The sequence below is a fragment of the Podarcis gaigeae genome, assembly GCF_964106915.1.
Source record: "Podarcis gaigeae genome assembly, chromosome: 4".
Taxonomy (NCBI): Eukaryota; Metazoa; Chordata; class Lepidosauria; order Squamata; family Lacertidae; genus Podarcis; species Podarcis gaigeae.
The window spans coordinates 82,206,030-82,226,366 of NC_139677.1; the positions used below are offsets into that span (position 1 = coordinate 82,206,030).

General features: G+C 44.4%; 1 protein-coding gene and 1 long non-coding RNA gene across 2 annotated transcripts in view; one reads left to right on the forward strand and one right to left on the reverse strand.

Moving 5' to 3' along the window:
• Positions 1-780: 780 nt before the first annotated feature.
• On the forward strand, positions 781-3,628 carry GPR12 (G protein-coupled receptor 12). Its single transcript, XM_083735135.1, has 2 exons — positions 781-1,156; positions 2,026-3,628. The coding sequence occupies exon 2, from the start codon at positions 2,039-2,041 to the stop codon at positions 3,041-3,043; it is 1,005 nt and encodes a 334-aa protein (XP_083591261.1). The 5' UTR covers positions 781-1,156; positions 2,026-2,038; the 3' UTR covers positions 3,044-3,628.
• A 1,926-nt stretch (positions 3,629-5,554) lies between these two features.
• LOC310843884 overlaps positions 5,555-20,337 on the reverse strand; it is a 190,898-nt gene continuing 176,115 nt past the window's right edge. The window contains exon 2 of the long non-coding RNA XR_014563740.1: positions 5,555-6,283. This is a non-coding gene — a long non-coding RNA (uncharacterized lncRNA). The remainder of the gene's footprint in view (positions 6,284-20,337) is intronic.

The following is a 20,337-nucleotide window of genomic DNA, read 5'->3' on the forward strand; positions in this document are numbered from 1 at the left end:
GGTTCCAACTGATGGACCTACATGCCCAAGGTCACCTTCCCAGGAATCACTGCATCATACATGACTGAAGCTGCCTCCTGGCCAGCAGCTGCCTCCTGACCAGTTTTTGGCAGAGACTATTTCCCATGGACTGCAAGAAGATCAAACCTCTCCATTCTGAAGGAAATCAGCCCTGAGTGCTCACTGGAAGGACAAATCCTGAAGCTGAGGCTCCAATACTTTGGCCACCTCATGAGAAGAGAAGACTCCCTGGAAAAGACCCTGATGTTGGGAAAGATGGAGGGCACAAGGAGAAGGGGATGACAGAGGACAAGATGGTGGGACAGTGTTCTCGAAGCATGAGTTTGACCAAACTGCGGGAGGCAGTGGAAGACAGAAGTGCCTGGCGTGCTCTGGTCCAATGGGGTCACAAAGTGTCAGACAGGACTAAATGACTAAACAACAACAACAATTTCTCCTGGCAGAGGATGAAGGTCTGAAGCAAGAGCAGCAGGGAGGGCTCTTAGAAGCAGCGGTGAGAAGGGAGGTAGCAAGGAGAGGCACTGTGGTGTAGTGGTTAGAGCGTTGGAATAAGACCTGGGAGGCGCGGGTTCCAATCCCCACTCGGGGCCTAAGCCGTTGGATAAAAAAGCAGAACATAAAATGTGGCCGGAGCGGACTAGGGAATCGAGGCAGGAGGAACGTCGGCCGGGTCCAAAGCGCCCATAGGCGGCGCTTGCGCACTAGAGAGCAGCTGGTGTCTACCAACGCGCCGCCTCTGCGGAGCCGCCAGCCGGCCTTTTCCGCCACGCGGCTCACGTGGTGCCCCGCTCGGCGGGAGAGAGAGAGAGAGGCGCGCCTTCTCCTTTCCCGCGCGTGCTCGCGCCCCCTCCTCCTCCACTCCCCGCCCCTAGATGCGCCAGGCGGCCGCGTGCGTGCACGGAGAGGGGGGCGCTTCCCACCTGCGCTCCTTCTCTCTGCAAAGCCCCGAGCCTGGAGCTGGCGCGGCGACGGCTGCCTGCCTGCCTCCCTCTTTGCCTGCCTGCCTTCCACTTGCCTGCGCCGCGCAAACAATGAGCATGCATGAAGCGGCGGCGGCGGCGGCGGCAGCAAGTCTAGCTGCATAGAAAGGAAGCGGGGATCCTCCTCCTCCTCTTCTTCCAGAGGAGAAGCCAAGGTGACCACCGCGCAAGAGGGCTCGTCTCGCTCTCCTGACTGTGTTGTGATCATATATCTATCTGTGTGTCTGTGTGCCATCCATCTCCTCCATGCGTCTGCCCGGGTGGGGAGGTTATGCCGATAGCCGCCCCCATCACCCTGCATGACATTTTCTTTTTCCCCCTTTTATGTTTACCTGCCCCCCCCTCCTCACTCCGGTTTCCTCCCCTGCCAAGGTTTTGCAGCATCAGTGCCTCCAAGGTCTATTTAAGCCCTGGGTGCTGATAGGCTGCCCTCCCCACTGTATTGGGACTTGCGAGACTTCTTCTCTTCTGTTAAATCGATTATATTTCAGGGCTCGCTGATAATAAGCTCTCATGCCTGTTTGCAAGGTTGCAGATTAACTAATTGCTCCGAAATAGTGGATGTGGATTTTTTATGTTTCGAGCACCATGCTGCTTTTCGGTCTTTAAATAAAACTTGGGTGTCGTCTACGTGCGTGTGCTTTTAAATTCCGTATCTCCAACAGCTCTAGCCGTCGTATCGCATTTTATTATCGAAGGCAGGACCCTATTGCTCTGATACATGCAATTGTCCTTAATTATTTTGATATGAAGGAGCAGGTGGGGGCAAGTGTTGCTCTGATCTCGTTTGCCTTCCTTTCATTTTCCTTTGAAATCCTGTTTCAAATCCATTGTGTTTCCTCTCACCACCCACATTTTGTACAGTCATGTTTATGTAATGGGTGCCTGCCCGGTAGATTTAGGCTGTTTTACGGCAGGTGGGGGAGGGAGGGGGCTATTTTTTATTTTATTATTTTTGCATGCTCCTTTCAAAGTGCTGTTTATCTGAGCAATAAAATGAAAAAATTGTCTTTTCGTTGAAGAGGACGGGTTTAAATATGAACGAAGACCCAACGGTTAATTTAACGTGGCTGCCTCCGGATCACTTAGAAGCCAGTCCGGCAGAGAATGTCACGGCTGCAGTCACCTCCCTGATTCCTGCCGGTGACCCAGAGCCAGAGTTCATAGTAAACCCCTGGGATATTGTCTTGTGTACTTCAGGAACCCTTATCTCCTGTGAAAATGCCGTGGTGGTCCTTATTATCTTCCATAATCCTAGTCTCCGTGCCCCTATGTTCCTCCTGATAGGAAGCCTGGCCTTGGCTGATCTCTTGGCAGGGATCGGATTGATCTTCAATTTTATCTTTGCCTACCTTCTCCAGTCGGAATCTACCAAGCTGGTCACGGTTGGACTGATCGTTGCCTCTTTCTCTGCCTCTGTCTGCAGCTTGCTGGCTATCACGGTTGACCGTTACCTCTCCCTCTATTATGCTTTGACTTACAATTCGGAGAGGACTGTCACTTTCACCTATATCATGCTGGTTCTGCTCTGGGGAGCTTCCATTTGTATCGGGCTGCTACCTATAATGGGCTGGAACTGCCTGAAAGACGAGTCCACCTGCAGTGTGATCCGGCCGCTCACTAAAAATAACGCGGCCATCCTTTCTGTCTCTTTCTTGCTCATGTTTGCTCTCATGCTCCAGCTGTACATTCAGATCTGCAAAATCGTGATGCGCCATGCCCATCAGATCGCCTTGCAGCACCACTTCCTGGCCACGTCCCACTATGTGACGACCCGAAAAGGAGTGTCCACCTTAGCCATTATCCTGGGGACATTTGCCGCTTGCTGGATGCCTTTCACACTCTATTCTTTAATAGCCGACTACACCTATCCTTCAATATACACCTACGCGACTCTCCTCCCGGCCACGTACAATTCCATCATCAACCCTGTAATATACGCTTTCCGAAACCAAGAAATCCAAAAGGCACTTTGGCTCATTTGCTGCGGCTGCATTCCTTCCAACCTTTCGGCACGGGCGAGATCTCCGAGCGATGTTTGATTAAGAGAGAGGACGGACGTTCATTTAGCGTTGTGTTACATGGCTTTGCTGCTTTCATTGCATTGTACATAACAGATTCACACTCGAGCCACAGGGAGTATTGACCTTTTTTTAAAGAAAGGGAGGGAAGGCAAGGAAAACCCTGCTGACCCAAATAAACCATGTTGTGCAGTTTCAGGATCATGCCTAAAAGCGAAATCACCTCTTTGCCAACTTTTGAGTCTTGCTTATATTCTGCTCTTGTTGGGGATGGGGAACTAATTCCCTTAGATCCAACTATTTCTCCCAGGCTTCACCGTATCAGCTGAGAGGGGATGTTAGATGTAGATCTGATTTCTCCGTATGAGAGAAAGTTGCCCATGTGCGCCACTTGCAAGAACCCACTTGCACCAAAATGTAGGACGAGGTACACATAGAGTTCCTGTTCAGGAGCAAGCAAGTCCACAACCCAACTTACTTGGGAAACAATTTCATTAACTTTAATAAGACTAGGTAAAGGTAAAGGGACTCTTGACTGTTAGGTCCAGTCACGGATGACTCTGGGGTTGTGGCGCTCATCTCGCATTATTGGCCGAGGGAGCCGGCATACAGCCAGCCACTTCTGGCGAACCAGAGCAGCGCACGGAAACACTGTTTACCTTCCCGCCAGAGCGATACCTATTTATCTACTTGCCCTTTGACATGCTTTCGAACTGCTAGGTTGGCAGGAGCAGGGACTGAGCAACGGGAGCTCACCCGGTCGCAGGGATTCAAACCGCCGACCTTCTGATCGGCAAGTCCTAGGCTCTGTGGCTTAACCCACAGCACCACCCGCATCTTAATAAGACTAGTCCAGAGTAAATGGGTTGTGAATTCGTCTCTCTCTCTCTCTCTCTCTCTCTCTCTCTCTTGTTTCTGATGTATTTTAGAGACACAGATCTACAGACTTGCATTTTAGGACACAAGCAAATGGCATTCAAGGAGATTTACACATGAGGTGGGCTGTGGTCAAAAGATAGTCATCCGCAACAGGAACTAGCGGCTTGAGATACCAGACTGGGGTGTAGACACTGGCCTGCAGCGGTGCTAAGATTTCACCACCACACAGTTTCATGTGGATGCCTACATAGGATGACTTCCTTCCAGATCTTGGTGTTGGAAGAAGGACATGCCAATGTACATCCAAATCAGATGCACGTGTTTGGTTCCTGTTCTAGCAAGGGAAGCCGTGCAGAGAAGTTTGCCTAAAATGTGACCTCAGAAGTTACATCGTTTCCCATAAATCTCTAAATGAGCAAAAAATTAGTCTTTTCCCCAGTTGTTTACGCAACTGAGACCAGCTATGCTGCTTTTTTCTTTTTAGTATTAAGAAAAACCCCATCCCTTTTGGTCTTCAACCCAGTTCACATATAAGAGTAAGCTAAACCATGGGTTGTTGTAAGTATGCAGGTTCCCAGAGAAGAGATGGTAGCTGTTGTGCTCCTCTTCTGGTCCTCCTCCTGCTGCATTGCCATGAGCTAAGCCATGGTTTGGCTTAGCATGTCATCTGAACCCTGGAGTTGAGGTTTCAGGCAAACCATTGGTTTTAACCAGTGCTTTTTCCCCCGTAGAAAAATAGGTGCTGGTACTCACCATGAAGTTGTTGCAGTAAGTGCCACACTTTTTAACAACAACAGAGGTGCCAGTACTGTGTACCCTTGAGTACCCTCTGGGGGGGGGGGGAAGCACCGGTTTTAACTAATATTTCTTTTTGGGGGGTTTACAGCTTGTGGTTTGTCTTGGGAGAGCAAACCATGATTCCATGTGTGGATAACACACCAAGCCAAAGAACAGCTTAGCTCAAAGCAGTGCAGCAGGACGAGAACAAGAGGAAGAGTGCAGAGAGTCTCTCAAGAACCTTTGCAGTTGTGCCAACCCATGGTTTGGCTTACCTTATGTGTGAACTGAAGAGTGGGCAAGAATCATTAACTCACGTTTCCATTAATGTTAACCAGGCTGCAAATCCAACAGGAATCTTCAATAGCTCCGTTAGTGCTTGTGTTTATGATTCTGCATCCTAGACAGCTGATTTGCAATAACTAAGACTGTTATACAGCAATAAAGCACAGAATACTCTGTTTTTACAACAGGTTAATTTTTTTTCAGCCAGCCTTGCAGTTAGCCACTTGCCCACTCACATTTGGTGAGTAATGATTTCTTCTGATCAGAGAGATTGCCAAACCCACTACTGTGACACTTAAAATACATGACGGCAGGCACATAGGCTGGTGGAAAAAATATTGGTGGGGCTGGTAATTTTTTTTTAAAAAAGATTCATCTTCAAGGCTGCAAGAACAATGAAACAACATGCTTTAAATTCAGCATTAATCTCAACCCAGGACAGCTTGGTAAGCTTTGTCACTGACATTTGTATGTGTTTTACATGAGACACACTTTGTTCTGCTCTGGCCTCCAGTTCTGAAATCTGACATTTTCATGTTTGAGTGCATGAGCTCAGATTGCCATTCCGAATAATGAAATACGCATGAAACATTTACACATTTTCTAGTGACTCCCCCCACCCCGTTTTGAAGCACAATACTGTATTCATATAATTCCATTTCATTTCAGGATATTAGTTCTAGTGTGAAAGATGGAGGTTATTGTAATGAATAGTTAAGTGATGGGCTGTAATAGAAGACAACGTATTGTTGTTTTCTACACTTGGAAACATTTATGAGGGGGATGCTCATGCCAGAAAGGGTATTGTAAATTTTGAATTATACAGTAAAAATAATCTATAAAAAGTAAAAAAAAAGCAAAAAAAGCAGTATTTTCATGTGGACTTAAGAATGCAGTGGTTTTCAGCCTGTGGTCTTCCAGATGTTGGGCTTCAACATCTGTCAACCCCAACCAGCATGACCAATGGTTAGCGATGATGGGAGCTGTAGTCCAATAGCTTCTGGAGGGCCACAGGTTGCCCACTGCTGCTTTCCTGGCAGCTTGGCCTGTTTTAATGAAATGTAGGCATTTGTATTGCTTTCTGAGCCAAGGAGGGGAGATTCTTAGGGTATGAATCCATGAGAGGCCCAGCCATAGACATCTCTGCCCTATTTCCCAAGCCATCAGAGGGGAGCAAATCTGGGTTTTCTGGCTAGGAAGGGGAATATCTGAGCAGCTCTGCGGAACTCGAATGAGAGCCTCTTTTCTCTTTTATTCTAATTGAGACTCTGTGCCTTTAATAAAGGGGCAGTCAATGTGGTTCCCTCTGGATGTTGTGACCTCCAATTCCTATCCTCCTTGACCACTGGTCATGTTGATGGTGGCTGATGGCAGCTGGAATTCAGAACATCTGAAGGGCACCATGTTGGCTGCCCCTTCTTTAACAGCGACACGCAGAAATTCGACAAAATCCAGCTCCCCCATTATTGCATCCGTCTGCCATCCTGTTGAATGTCTGGCTGTTGCAGAGCAATTTGAAGCACCGCACCCCTGTCAGGGAAAAGTTGGCAAGCATTTTGAGCAACCAAGGAGAAGAGCTGACTCAAAACCCAGGAATGGTTGGGGAGAGAAGAAGGGAATGGAACTGCTTGCAGGGGTGGGGTGCAATATAACGGGGAGCAAAAGCCTCTGACCTTGGACCCAGAATGTCTCCCCGAGAGTGTGGTTGCTATGCATTGACAGGAGTTTACACATCTTCTGAATGTCAAAGCGATATACCTTATTGTTTCAGTGACGTCTCTCTGTATAAATCCATTACCTTTCCTTTGTGAAAAAAGAAATATTGAAAGTTATATTTTAAAAAAGCACTGTATGATATATATTGATGGAAGAATATTCCATATTGCTGACACTGTATCTTACTAATCAAAGGGCTGATTCAATCTTAATGGGTTTGTTGTAGCACAAACTTCTTGTGCGGTAGGAACTATTGCCTTGTTTTTCGGGTGGGGAGATTTCTAGCCTAGCCTCCTGTCTGGGGTGCTAAACTTTCTCACGTGTGGCTCTGTTTTCGCAGGGAGAGCTTTCAAGAGAACAACTCAGTGGAAAGTTGAGGTGGTACAAACACTTTGTCCAAGCTGTACCTCCTCAGTGAAACGTGTTTGAATCGGTCCATGCTCCCTGTCTTATCATGTGGCTATTTTGACGGCTGTGGCTTTTGTGGCACATTTCTGTGGTTTTTAACAATTTGTAAGCGAAACACAGAACAGAATTTCATGTGTGTGCATAGGTCTCGTTTTGTCTGAGGCCGTAGGGGTTTCAATTGCAATAACTTAGTTTTTATGCCAAATGTAAACTCTCTTGTTTAAAGTTTTAATTTGTAAAACTACAAGGACTTATCAAGACTGGTGTATTGAACACCGCTGTTTCTTCCAGACTCATCAGATGGGTAGATCTGAGCAACAATTTACATCTCAAAATACTATAGTGCGTTTCTTTGTCTACATTTGTATATTAAGACAATTCTGATTGTCTCCAGGTTCCCACTATTAATAAGGAAGCATCTCCTAATGTGTTCTAGAATGAATGCTCTTGGTTTTTATACAAAGTGTATACAATGTATGACAACTACGTGTTAGGCTTGTTTGCTAAAATGAAAAAGTCAATTTATTTTGATTGTATTGCCCTAGTAAAACAAAGAAAGAATCTTGTTCAAATGTTGCCAAAACCACTTCTTGTTCTCTCTGTCTTTCTCTAACATGCCCAGGAGTCTGATGTGTTCAGTGTGCAAACTTGTGTACCTGCCTCCTTGCCTAGGACAAGTAAGAATCCCTCTCAGCTGACCAGAGAGGAAAGCTTCTATAAATTAGATAATAATTGGTTCTTTCCTTTTACTATCCCTTTCTTTCAAAACATGACTCTGTTTGAATGTAACACTAAACCCTGGTTTGGATGTAACACGCTCTTATTCCCTCCAGTCCCACCAAATATCATAAACTGGGAAACTGCAGCAATTTATTATTAGTAGTACTATTAGTATTATTTTACATATGCTACCTAGACATAATTTGTACAAATGTAGTGGACAAATGTGCCATTTCCTCTGGGGCCAAAAGCAGCAATTTTTAGAACTCTTTTTTTAAAAAAAGAATGTGATTGTCAATGAATTGGTACAACATGCTGTCCTATTAAGACAACCATGACAGTTTTCACGCGTCAGTGTATATCCGTCCACCCCTCCAAGTTACATGAAGATTATCAAGTATATTTTGTAATATATGCAAAGAAGATTATTTTAATCCGAGGAGAAGAGATTCTGTAGACCTGTGCACTAGGGTTTGTTTCTGTAGGCCAGTTCTAGTGCCTGTGTGGGTTGTAAACAGCTCCTGGGTGTAAGTTAGACACATGAATACATCCAGCACCACTGCCTACTGCACATAGATCTCTAAATGCAAATCAGAAATGTGCTTGCTGTGAAAAGGAGATGGAGCAATGCCATGAGAGGGGCTTATTCACATTGAATTTTTGCATTAAAAGATACGTATGAGAGTCTTTGGGGGGAAGAAATATGAGCCCAAGGATCATGAACTAGCACGATGTGAGCTGTGCATCCTTTACTCTGCACTGTGTGTACAGCACTCATTTTAAATACAAAGTCTCAGCAGGTTAAGAAAGGAGAAACTCCTTTTTCTTACCAGCTGAGTCTTTCAGCCTGTTGAGAGTGACTAAGAGCCTTTGCAGCACTGTGTATCCCCAGATGTTCAAAAGCATGAGTCACATCTTGATTTTTAAAGTACTGTATTTATATATGCGAGTTTCTTTTCACTTGACCCTCTTTTCTGTTGCTGTTTCCTTTGGGCTGCTTTCTAGCCCCCCTTGTGTTTTAGAGAAGTGGCCAGCAAATAGCTGCCAGTGTGCTTGACTATTGGCACAACCGGTTGACATAAGGTTGACAGGACATATCTCTGCCCTGCAGAGAGGAGAGCCCTCGCAAGGTGGCTTACCGTGAAAATGTTAAAAAGCATTCCGCAAGCGAAAGACACGCCGTCAGGTTTACAAGAGGGATTGATTTCTTGAAATATTTATAGCTTGCTTTCTGATTAAAAGTCTCCGAGGCAGCTAATAAAACGTATCAAAAAGCAACATGGAATCGTTTCTAAAAGCATACCACTTCTTTCAAATCCTCAATAAAAACTAGTCAATGCAGCAGAACCACAGGGTGAGGTGGTGGGAGGAAATTGGGGCAGTCCAAAAGCCCCCTGGAAGAGTGGAACCTTGACTATCTAGACACCGTGACTAAAAGTCAATGAGAAAGGAGTGAAGCAAGTATCTCTAGGGAGGGAGTTCTGGAACTTTGGGGCCACCATAGAGAAAGCCCTGTTCAGGGCCAGATTTAGGTTTGATGACGCCCTAAACTACTGAAGGTCATGGGGCCCTTTAAATGTCCAGCTGTCCTTTGTCAACAACAAATTGTCACTTTTTGTGTTGAATATATGCGATATGGTAATTAATGGACCTAATAGGTTTCTAAAGCCACAATAGGATCAAAATAAATAAATTATGTATTACATGGAATCAATCAGTAGGCATAAGACTCATACCCTTAGTCTATGCTGCCTGATCATCAGTCTACAGTCACTCTTTAATATTAGATAACAGGTACAACAGCTTGACCTGCATTAAACTGTGCTGCACTGCAGTCTGCAGCTGCATGCTACATGTTGCCATGCAACCAGTCCATGCAGAATGTAGGCACCCTGTATATAGAAATGAGCAAACCAGTGATATTTTAGGGAGCAGGTTAGCAGGTGGGCCCATTACTTACATCACAGGAGCCTACACAACACAAAACAAATCACTGTTGCTGCATGTAGGTTTTATTTTATTTGTGTTTTATCTTACATTTTGGAAATGTACATCCAGGGGTTTTTTCCTTAAAATTTTTTTGGGGCCCCCAAGAGAGTGGGGCCATAAGCTATAGCTTGTTTAGATTATACGTAAATCTGGCCCTGGCCTGTCCTATGTCATCACGCAGCATACATCATGTACTGGGGGCACACAAGGCAGAATGAGTGCAAGTAAGAGACCAGTCTCTCAGAATTTGTGTTAAATGCATATTGAAAATACAGTGGTGCCCCGCAAGACGAACACCTCGCAAGACGGAAAACCCGCTAGACGAAAGGGTTTTCCGTTTTGGAGGCGCTTCGCAAAACGAATTTCCCTATGGGGTTGCTTCGCAAGAGGAAAAAATCTTGCTTCCCCCCGCGGGGTTTTTTCGCTTTTTTCGCCCTTTTCCTAAGCCGCTAAGCCGCTTATCAGCTGTTCCGCTGATAAGCCGCTTAACAGCTGATTGCTAGAAGCCACTAGACAGCTGTAGCGCTAATCCGCTAAGCTGTCAATGGGCTTGCTTTGCAAGACGAAAAAACCGCTAGACGAAGAGAATCGCGGAACGAATTCTTTTCGTCTAGCGAGGAACCACTGTACAGGTTGAAGCATTCATATTGGTGCCATGGCCTCAGCCTGTACCTTGGGCAAAGATCATAGCTCAGTGGTAGAGCATCTGCTGTGTGTGCAGAAGGTCTCAGGTTCTATCTTTGGCATCTCCAAGGAATGTCCCCTATCTGAATCCTGGGATGGCTGCTGGTAGTCAGTGTTGACAATACTGAGCTGGATGGACTAATTGTCTGAAACATTTGAAAGAAAAATGGGGCTGATCAGCGCTTGAATACTAAGTTCTCTGACCTACAAAGGTGTGAAAAAGGTGTGTTAGGAACAAGAAATAGAGCAGTAATGGAGGAGCAAAACGACACCTCAAGCAGCCCAAGCAGGCAGTGTATGGAAGTCCATTGTTTCTGCCCGCTTGTAGGGATTGTGGGAATTCAGGACATGAAAACAAAACCTGAATGAAACAGCTCGTATACATTTAAGTGTTTATTTAAAGTTGTTTCTTTGCATTCCACCCTTCATAAAGGGTTCACAATAAGAGTTTACAATAAAGAGCAATTATGTCGTTAACTGGCCTGTGATTGTTGAAGCATTTAATTTTGTGGGATTCACCCCTTGTGTTGAATTTATTCTGTTCTGATCTGTCTGGAACTATTTTACTTGTTTTGCAGTTGTAATGGCTTGATCCTTTTTTATCATTGTATAATATATTGCTCCAACCAGCACCGGGGACTTCCAGTGCAGGGCAGGTAAGAAATCAAATGAATAAATAAAATACTAGCATCAAGAGAGTGACACAGTCAAGAGGCAGTCAACACAGCCAAGCGTGCGATGTGCTATAAACAGCCCAGGTGAATTCTGATTATTAAAAGCAGCTGATGACATGAAAACCGGTCAAGGTCACAGCCACAGACATGCCTTCTCAGCAGTATTGAATTGCTTTTGAATCTCAATTTCTCTCCCCCCCCCCATCCCATTTTTTATTAAACTATGTTGAGATTTTTAAATGATTTTTTACAGAGGAAAAGGCAACGATACTTTAAACAAATAAACAAGGCACTGTCCTCATTATTCTTTTCCCATAATAGATGCAGGAAGCCCCGACATATTCAGGTCTTTGACTCCTGGTCATCACAATTCTTAGGATATTGTTCTCCAGGTCATTTTCATGCAATCTGCCATTGCCCTCAGGAGCTGGGTGCTTGCATCCATTTCCTTGATTTGCACCCCACTTCCTGGTGTCTTCAAATAAAAGTGCTTGTTAAATCAATGCTGCATCCTTTAACTTGTGTTGTCTAAAATATTGCAGTGCTGCCTGACCATTCTCTCTTCTGTATTGTACTGAGCAGGAGTCCAGGGAGCACGATAGATACTATAATCAGCACCTTGGACAGCTCCTAGATGTCATCTTGCGCTGGCAAGAATTCCTCTTGGCCAAACCTCGCAGGTTCTGCCCACTTCCTAAAGAGTGGGGAGTCAGACCAGGGTAGTTTTCCAGCCTGGAGTTTAGCATTCAGTTGTTTTTGGCCATCTCCTGCCATGAGCATGGTCTGTGTCGATCAGCAGCCACTTGATAATGTGAGGCCCCTGGTGTAAAAGGGGTCAGTTTCTCAGGGTGTGCTGTTGCTGGGGATCCCAGGGTTCTTGGACTTCAGAAGACCAAGGCTGAGAGGCTCCTAACCAGGCTTGGTGTTGTGTCCTGGGTCTGGGTTCAACTTCTGCTCAGCTGGTACCACTGTCCCTTCTGATTCAGCTGTTTCTTCCTCTGTGTCTGGAAACTGGCTGCTCTTTGGGGTTGACAACTCAGCTGATTTTTTTTTTAAATTGCATCAATCTGTTAGTTCACTATGAACTAATCTCTTCTACTAATACTGGTGGGGGGGGGTTGGGGGGAGGCGTTTCTGCCCCGGCGCAATCTTGATTTAATGGAATCCTGTCAAGCTTGCCACCTCACTTTTCACACTGCCTAATCTCTGGTGTGTGCCTGAGTTCAGCAGCAGACAGACTTGCCAGCAGCCCATCATTCTTAGAAGAGGTGTGCAGATATGTGTATAGATCAGCAGCACAAAGATTAGTATTTGGACAAGAAGGATTGAGTTGAAATGAGAGTGTGGGTGGTATTACCAAGATTGCTGGTAGCACCCCAGGGAAAACAATTATGCAGCTGCATTCCTCTACAAAGCTAACTGGGAGCAAGTTCCATTGAATAGACATGAACAGGATTGCACCGTGATGCCTTTTATTTACTGTACACATCCCTTTCATTGCACAGGGCTGCAGTGAAATTTTCATTTTAGTCTCAAATGATGTTTTTGAGAAGTTATTTTTATGGTTTTCGCAGAAAAAGGTATGAATAGCATTAACATGTAACTAGATGCTTCCCCTTAAAATGACTACATGCATTTTAGAACTGTCACTGTGCTGCTTCTTACAGGAGGTTTATATAAGATGTTTGTGTTTTCATAATAAAATTCATATTGGATTATATAAACAAAGCACAGTGAGGAATTTGTCTTAAGGTGTTTTGCAAAGCAAGGTGAAATGCAAGCTTATGTACACGTATTTGGAAGTAAGACCAAATATACCTAAGCAAATGTGCTTAGGGTTGGATTGGCAGCCTGGCAGCCTATATCATTCCTCATTTTGCAACAGAAAACTGGTTTTCACATAATTGGGAGGACAAGTTAACTTCTCAGTGCTTTGGAACTATTCATTCTACTGAGTAGAATTTACTTCTTTTTTATTTTTAAATATTGTTTTTATTTATTTCCATGGTACAGAAGATAAATTTTGAGAAAACAACTGTTACAACAGTAAGCAGCAAATAACTTGTCCCGATAAAACACATGTGATGTGTTAAAGTTTCATTTAAAGAGATCACACCACATGAGCACTGGTTGGATTCCTTTCTGCATTCAATAAGCATTTGCCATATGTTATAAAAGGAATATGGATTGTGTTTGCCCTTTGCCACTCTCACCTGGCATGTTAGTTTCTCAGCCAAAGCTATTGACCATGCTCTGTTATACCAAGGATCAATGTTCAGCCTAACACCAGTTTTCCAGCAACTGGCTATCTCCATATGGACAGCAGTCAATAGGAAGGCTAAGAGGTCATCTTTAGGATAATCATGAGCAGACGGAATCCTAAGCCCAAGTAGTGCTAGTGCAGGGGGACATTTCAATTGTTTTCTTGTATATCAAGCTTATTTCTTTGAAGACAGTACTCCAGAAGGGTTTGGTGATGTCACAGCACCACCGCATATGGAAATATGTACCTTTGACTGTGCATCCCCTCTAACAATTGGGATTGACTTCTATACATATTTGGGATAGCTTCACTGGTGTATAATGCCACCTATGCAGAAGTTTTAATGAGGCTTCCCTTATTTTTGCAGAAACTGTTTCAACAGTCTCCCAGACCACAAAGCCATCTATTTTCTACTTGGTATTTGCACATCAAGGTCCATTTCCCATGGCATTTTTGTGTACAATAGATTGCCATATTCTAGTGTTATTAGAACTTTATAAATTAAGGAAGCTATGCCCTTAGAGAGAGTATAATTTACTTCTGAGCAAGTACATAGGGTTGCACAGTGAACCTCTTGTAAAGGATTTCAGTGGTTCATAACAGGTGCTTCTTAATTATGTTTTAGTTATAATAAGGGCAAGGCTGTATTTTTCATAAAAGAAATAATGGAGAGTCTAAAAAATTAGGTCAGGACAGGATGGAAGTGGGACGCTGTCTTTGTGTAATTCTCTTGGCTGAAAGGCTGTAACTTAACAATAGGACTAATTGTCCTATTGTATCTAATAACATCTAATAACATCATCATCATCATTTATTCATACTGCGCCTTTTCACCTGTTGGGATTCAAGGTGGCTTACAGATAAAAACAAGAACCCCTAAAAACATTAAAAGCCCCTTTGTTTAGGAAATTCTGCAAGTCAGTGTATGGTTACAAAACCCAGTAGGTACACTTATCCTAACTTAGCCCCCTTATAAAAACATAGGGTGGGATCCATTTGCGACAGTCTGCTTGCATAATGGGGCTTCCTTGCCCTCCAGCCCTCTGTGCCCATACATCTACTCCAGAGTGTCTTCTAAGGAAAAGTCCTAAACCTTCAGAGTAGATTGGGAGTGCAGGTGAGACAGAGGAAGGAGGAGCCTTGTTGCGCAAGCAGAGTCCCTGCTGATGCGACATTGAATCTCAGTCTTAGTTTTATTAACTTTTTCATTTTACAGTGATGGGCCGCTCTAGACTTGGCATGGTGGTGGTTGCGGTGCATATTGCAACTTGTCATTGACACAAAAAGAGTGCATTAGTGGTAGACAATCCACACATCATTCCACATTCTCAATTGTTCTTCGATGCTTCCCTAATGTTACCATATGATTGCCACTTGGAGGGGAATTCTTGTGGTAAAACACAACAAAAGTGGGACGACGACAACAACGAAACACCCCAGGTTTGTGGTATGAAAAGTTACAGGATTTTAGCAGGAAACTCCATGGCATGCGTCCATTGCAAGTGAAAGTAGCACAACTGCCCTGCATTGTTTGCAGTTCAAATGGTAGTGAAAACACAGTTGTGTATAACTGCCCCAATGGCATAGTGAGCACAAATCAGGATGAATGTGCAATAAAAAGGACACAAATACATGTGAGATCATTCAAAGTAAGAGTTGTGACCTTGCAGCTTTGTCCAGGGCATGAGTTAGGGAGAGGGGCGGTAACTGCCAATCCAATTCATGATTCCCTTCCTTATCATTGGACGTGTATTCATATGCACTAACTCCTTCCTACAAGTCGCAACATAACTCTGAGAGCATCAGACACAAGCTCATAACAAAATTACATGTTAAAATTGCCTGCCTGATTAGGTGGCTTGCTGAAAGAAAAGGGGTTTTATCAGGCACTGAAAGCACTACAGTGAAAACGCCTGCTTAATATCAATAGGCAGGGAGTTCCAATAAGTAGTGCTGCCACACAGAAATACAGAATGAACGTTATCTGGTACTTGTGAGTCTCATTGGAATCTTCCTTTGGCTGGGTGTTAAAGAAGAAGGAGGAATGGGATGGGGAAGGTAGATGTTCAAACAAGAGATGTATCCTCTTGCTTTCTTATTCTCAGTGTGCAAAGCTCTGCTGTTTGTATCCCATGTGAGTCACCGTAGCTGACATTCAGCGAGTCAGATTCAGAGGCGATGTGTCAGCAGAAGCTGCAAATATATATCTTTAGATAGATCCCTTACTGTTGATACTTTGCTAAGCAGTAATCGTCTTGAGAATCACAGCACTGCATCTTGTTTCTTCATATGGTGTTCCTTCTGCAAGGAACGAGCAAGACCCCTTTTTTTAAAAAAAGTCTTGTTGATCCATGTATCGCAGGGAGTTATGTTCTGTCAAAATTCTTCTGGGCAGCAGAGGAGCAGCAGCAGATGGCAGTAGTAAAGGCAGTGAGGAGGTGGAGTCACTAGGAAGGAAGCTTATTGTGAGTGCCTTGCTCAACTCCCCCCCCCCAAAAAAAAAACCCTGTAGCTGACACTGAGATAGTAGGCGCGCATTCGTCCAGCAAATGCAGTCAGACACAAAGGAGCTTCTTCCTGTTCTCCTAGGCATCACAATTTAGAGTAGCATAAATCAGGTGGGTACCCGCTGATGTCCTCTGAAGTAAAATAGTACCCAAAGGCCAAGTCAAAGATGGTATGCATCCAGTGCAAGTCACCTAGCCACTCCCTTGATGTTACCAGTCTTCTGTCGACATGCAGAGGGCCGGCAGGCCAGCTGGCTAGCCCCAGCTGGGCCATTTCCTTCCAGCCATCCCGCTGTGAAGGCCATTCAGCGACCCGGGCTTCAAAGCCAGGGCACACTATCAGCAGAGCAAACTGCACACACAGAATAGGCGTGAGGCTTGTGGAAGCATACTACAACTGCAGATTTATTAATCATAAATCAGGACAAAGAAACATGTCTCTCTCGTCTTCTCAGAGAGAACGGGAAAAGCAAAAGCTATACACAATGGAAGTGCCCAGCAAGCTGTGCTGGAATGTAAACAGACATGTGACACAAAACAGTTCCACACGTCTGCTCCTTAAGGTGGAATGGAAATCTCAACATCTTCTACTAGAGAGATGGGGGAGTCCAGATGGTGTTAGACTACAGCTCCCACCCTTCCTAACCATTGGCCATGCTGGCTGGGTCTGGCAGGAGTTGAAGTCCAGCAACTTCTGGAGGGCCACAAATGCCTCTTATAACAGATGTTTTCAACACACCATCCTTCAGCCACATTATTCTGTTAGGAATGCTCTGTTTGCAACCATTACAGCTGCATTCCTTTATGGTATTCCATGATGCTGCGCACTATTGCAAGATAGGAATGAGTAGCACACACAAAAGTTGAGTATGTTTTGAATGATTGCAGTGTTTCCCAGCCGACTGTTCTGCCCTACAGCTTTGAGATGCATCGTTGGCATCTTTCCTTCATTTCTTCCCTGTTGCAAGTTCACTCTCTCATCATCTACCCAGGTACAGATGGTCAAGTATAGCATGGTCAAAATTGTAATTGCTGAACCATCACTGGGAATACTTAGCTGTTTTATTTCTATGGAGGGTGCTGGGCCATAAGGTGTCAAGAGCTGGAGACGGGCGTAGGTCTGCAATAAAACAATAGAGCACCAAATGTCTGTGAAGTTAACTCTTTATTCAAAGAAACAAAACAGCTCAATCCTAGTGGTCACAGCAACTCTTCCCAGTGGTCTTGCCCCAATGAGGCAATTTCCAGGACTGAATGTCCTGACCTTCCTATCGCTCTCTAAGGCACCTCCCCTAGTTTCTTCCCCAGAAACCTAAGGTGTTGTTGTCTTGCCTCTTATTGTTCCACCCTCTTCATTTTTCTGCATATTCTGGAAAACCTGGGGGAGAGGAGCTGGTCACAGCAGGGAGATCCCCTGGCTTCTTCAACATGTCTGTCTCCTTGCCCCCCTCCTCTCCTGCCTCTGAGTCTGCACTGCTCTCTGCCAGAGCCTCTTCCTGCTCACTAAACCCTGTTGCCTCTTCAGCTTCCGATACATCCTCCTCCCAGTCTTCCCTCTCTTCTCCCTCTGACCACTCACTGTCGTCCCACCACCAATCCCCTGGCTCTGAGCCTTCTTCCCCTGGGGGTTCCCCAGCTGGTGAATCCCACTATTCCTCTGCATCCAGCCTTATCCATGACATAAGGTTGATGGTGTATGTAGTGTAGTGGTTAGAGTGCTGGGCTAGGACCTGGGAGTCAGCAGAAAGGAACAAAACCTACTAGTGCTTGAATTACAGAGGGGGCTGGCCTGCCTTACTGCTAGCTGTGTCTACTGTTTGAAAAAGGCAATACAGAACAGGAGGAGGAGGAGGAGGAGGTGGTGGTGGTGGTGGTGGAGGAGGAGGAGGAGGAGAGATACAAAGGGGCTTGCAGATTTTGATTAAGAGCACCTCTACCTTTCTTACCCTCACTATTGAACTGCTTAGGAACATAGGAAGCTACACTATACTGAATCCTATCTCAATATTGTCTACACTGACTGGCAGCAGCTCTCCAGGCCCTTCTGCTTGCAAGGCAGAGGCTCTACTACTGAGCTATGGCCCTTCCACTTCCTGTGATGTTTTATTGCAAATGAGCTTTTTAAAAAGTTCTTTCAAAAGTCCTTGTACGTCATCCCATTGTATGAAGCCTTCCACGTTTAGTATCATCCGATAAATTCTGTTCCATAACAAGCTCATCCTTCTAAAGGCACATCATCAGTTCCATTCTTCCAGCTGTGAATCAGTGTAAAATGGGAAGGAATACCGTGGGTGGCCGACTCAGTTTTAACTGTGTTTCATGTTGCGACAGGGCCTTGTGGGATGGTACTTACTATGATGGAAGTGTTTTATTTCAGCAGCATTATCACCACCTCCGCCCCTGCATCAAAGCAAACTGCTATAAAAAGACAGCTAAAGTGGAGGTGGGGCTTTGCTACTATTGGAAGTGTTTTCACAGAGGGAAAGATGTCCCTGATAGAATGTATGACTGCAGCTGCACAGCTAAAGGCAAACGAACATGAAAAGAAGCATCATTCTGCACATTATGACTCCAGCAGAAGGGTACTCTATAAGGGGCCATAGTGTACAAAGCCATTTATAGAAAGAGCAACTTGCACACGGGATCAGGTCTACCTTTGTGTATTTGCTCCACGGCGGCGCAACAGGCTACAGTGGGCCAAAACTAGATGAAACTCAGCATCCCTGCATCCAGCTGCCCAATTATTTTGCAGATCAAAGGAACCCAATTTAGTTCCATAAAGGATATTTCTGGAGCTTGGCAGAACGCACAATGGGGTTGAACAGTTGTCATGACCACCAGCAATAGCTTATGGCTCAGTAGAAGAGCACATAATTTGCACATCAAAAGGTCCCTGGGTTCAACCCCCAGCATCTTCAGGTATGGCTGCCAAAAACCCTAGAAGCTGCTGCCAGTTGATACAGGCAGTACTGAGCAAGATGGGCCAATAGTCTAATTCAGTATAATGCACGTTCCTAGTGTCCTTTGATGCTTTGATGAGAGAGAGAAACTGACTCCCATGCATGATGAACTTTATATAATATCAGGGATGGGGAACCTCTGGTCTAAATGTGTCCATCATTTAGGCTTTTATTGGATTCTTGACATTCTCCCCAGCCCTGTTTTGCACCATCCTTGATTGTGTTTGCCTGGCTGTTCAGTTTTTAAGTGAACAGCACAAAAACTCACCTTCTTTTTAAATTGCCCCCCCCCAGCACTCCTTGTAATGTTAATTTACTCATTTAAGCAGCTAGCATTCACCTTTACTCTCAGTTGTGCTCAGTTACATCGTCTTATCGGTGAATTGGATTGGTTCGGATTATGATAATTTGTATGTCTTTACATACATATGATGTCTTTACATCAGAAGTAGGGGCAACCTTCAGTTAACAATCACTGACTGGGTGGTCACCCATGTGAATAATTCAGGAATAATGATTCTTGTTTCACATTTACTTTCTGTTCTATATGTATTATGGACCATTATTTTTAAATTAATTTGGAGAGAAGCAGCAACCAGGGGAAACAGGATTTTTAAAGGGTGACATTTGGGAAGAAATTTTTATCATGCCAGTCTCACCAGATTGAATCCAGAATTCTGAACTCATGTTTAGAGCCTAAGATTTAGGAACAGACCTAATTTATCAGGCTAAGTGGCACCCAAACTAGCATTCTGTTTCAGCAGCCAGAAAACAGGATAGATGAACTATTTTTGTTCCTCCAATACGCCAAGCGTAAATAAGTTATTTTCACTCAGAAATGAAAGGCAGCTCTGAGAACAAAGACAGGATGATTTTGTCCTTTTGCTTCACAGATCAGCATTAATAGCCAATAAACTGTAGGCTTGAATGAGAACAAAGACATGAATCTGGGCTAGGAGAGTACAAAGCTGGGAAGGCTGTGCAAGAAAATTGCAATTTCGATCTTTTCCCCATAGGGAACAAATTATCTAGATGTGTTTCTCTCTTTGTCAAATACATTTTCAACTGTCATTAATTAGGGCTTAGCTGTAGGCATTATATAATGTGATTGCTTTTCATTTCCTTGTTGTGGGAGGAGGTGCAAGATATAGGAAGGAAAGCACTTTAATAATTTTCAAAGTCTCAATTACCACAAGTGACCACCAGAGGTCAATATCTTTCCACAGGAATTCCTAATGCCTTCTGCACACAACGGAGCCTATTTAAAGTTTAAACCCTGTAATCCCTATGTAGACACCATTGTAAAACAAGTTTTTACTGCCACGTTTAAAGCACTCTTATCAACAAGTGATATGCACAACCAAGGGCTACCCAAGGAAAAGGAAAATGATGTTGTGCAATTCTTTTCTATAGACTGGAGTGGCCAAGTTGTTCAAGCAATGTATCACAGTAT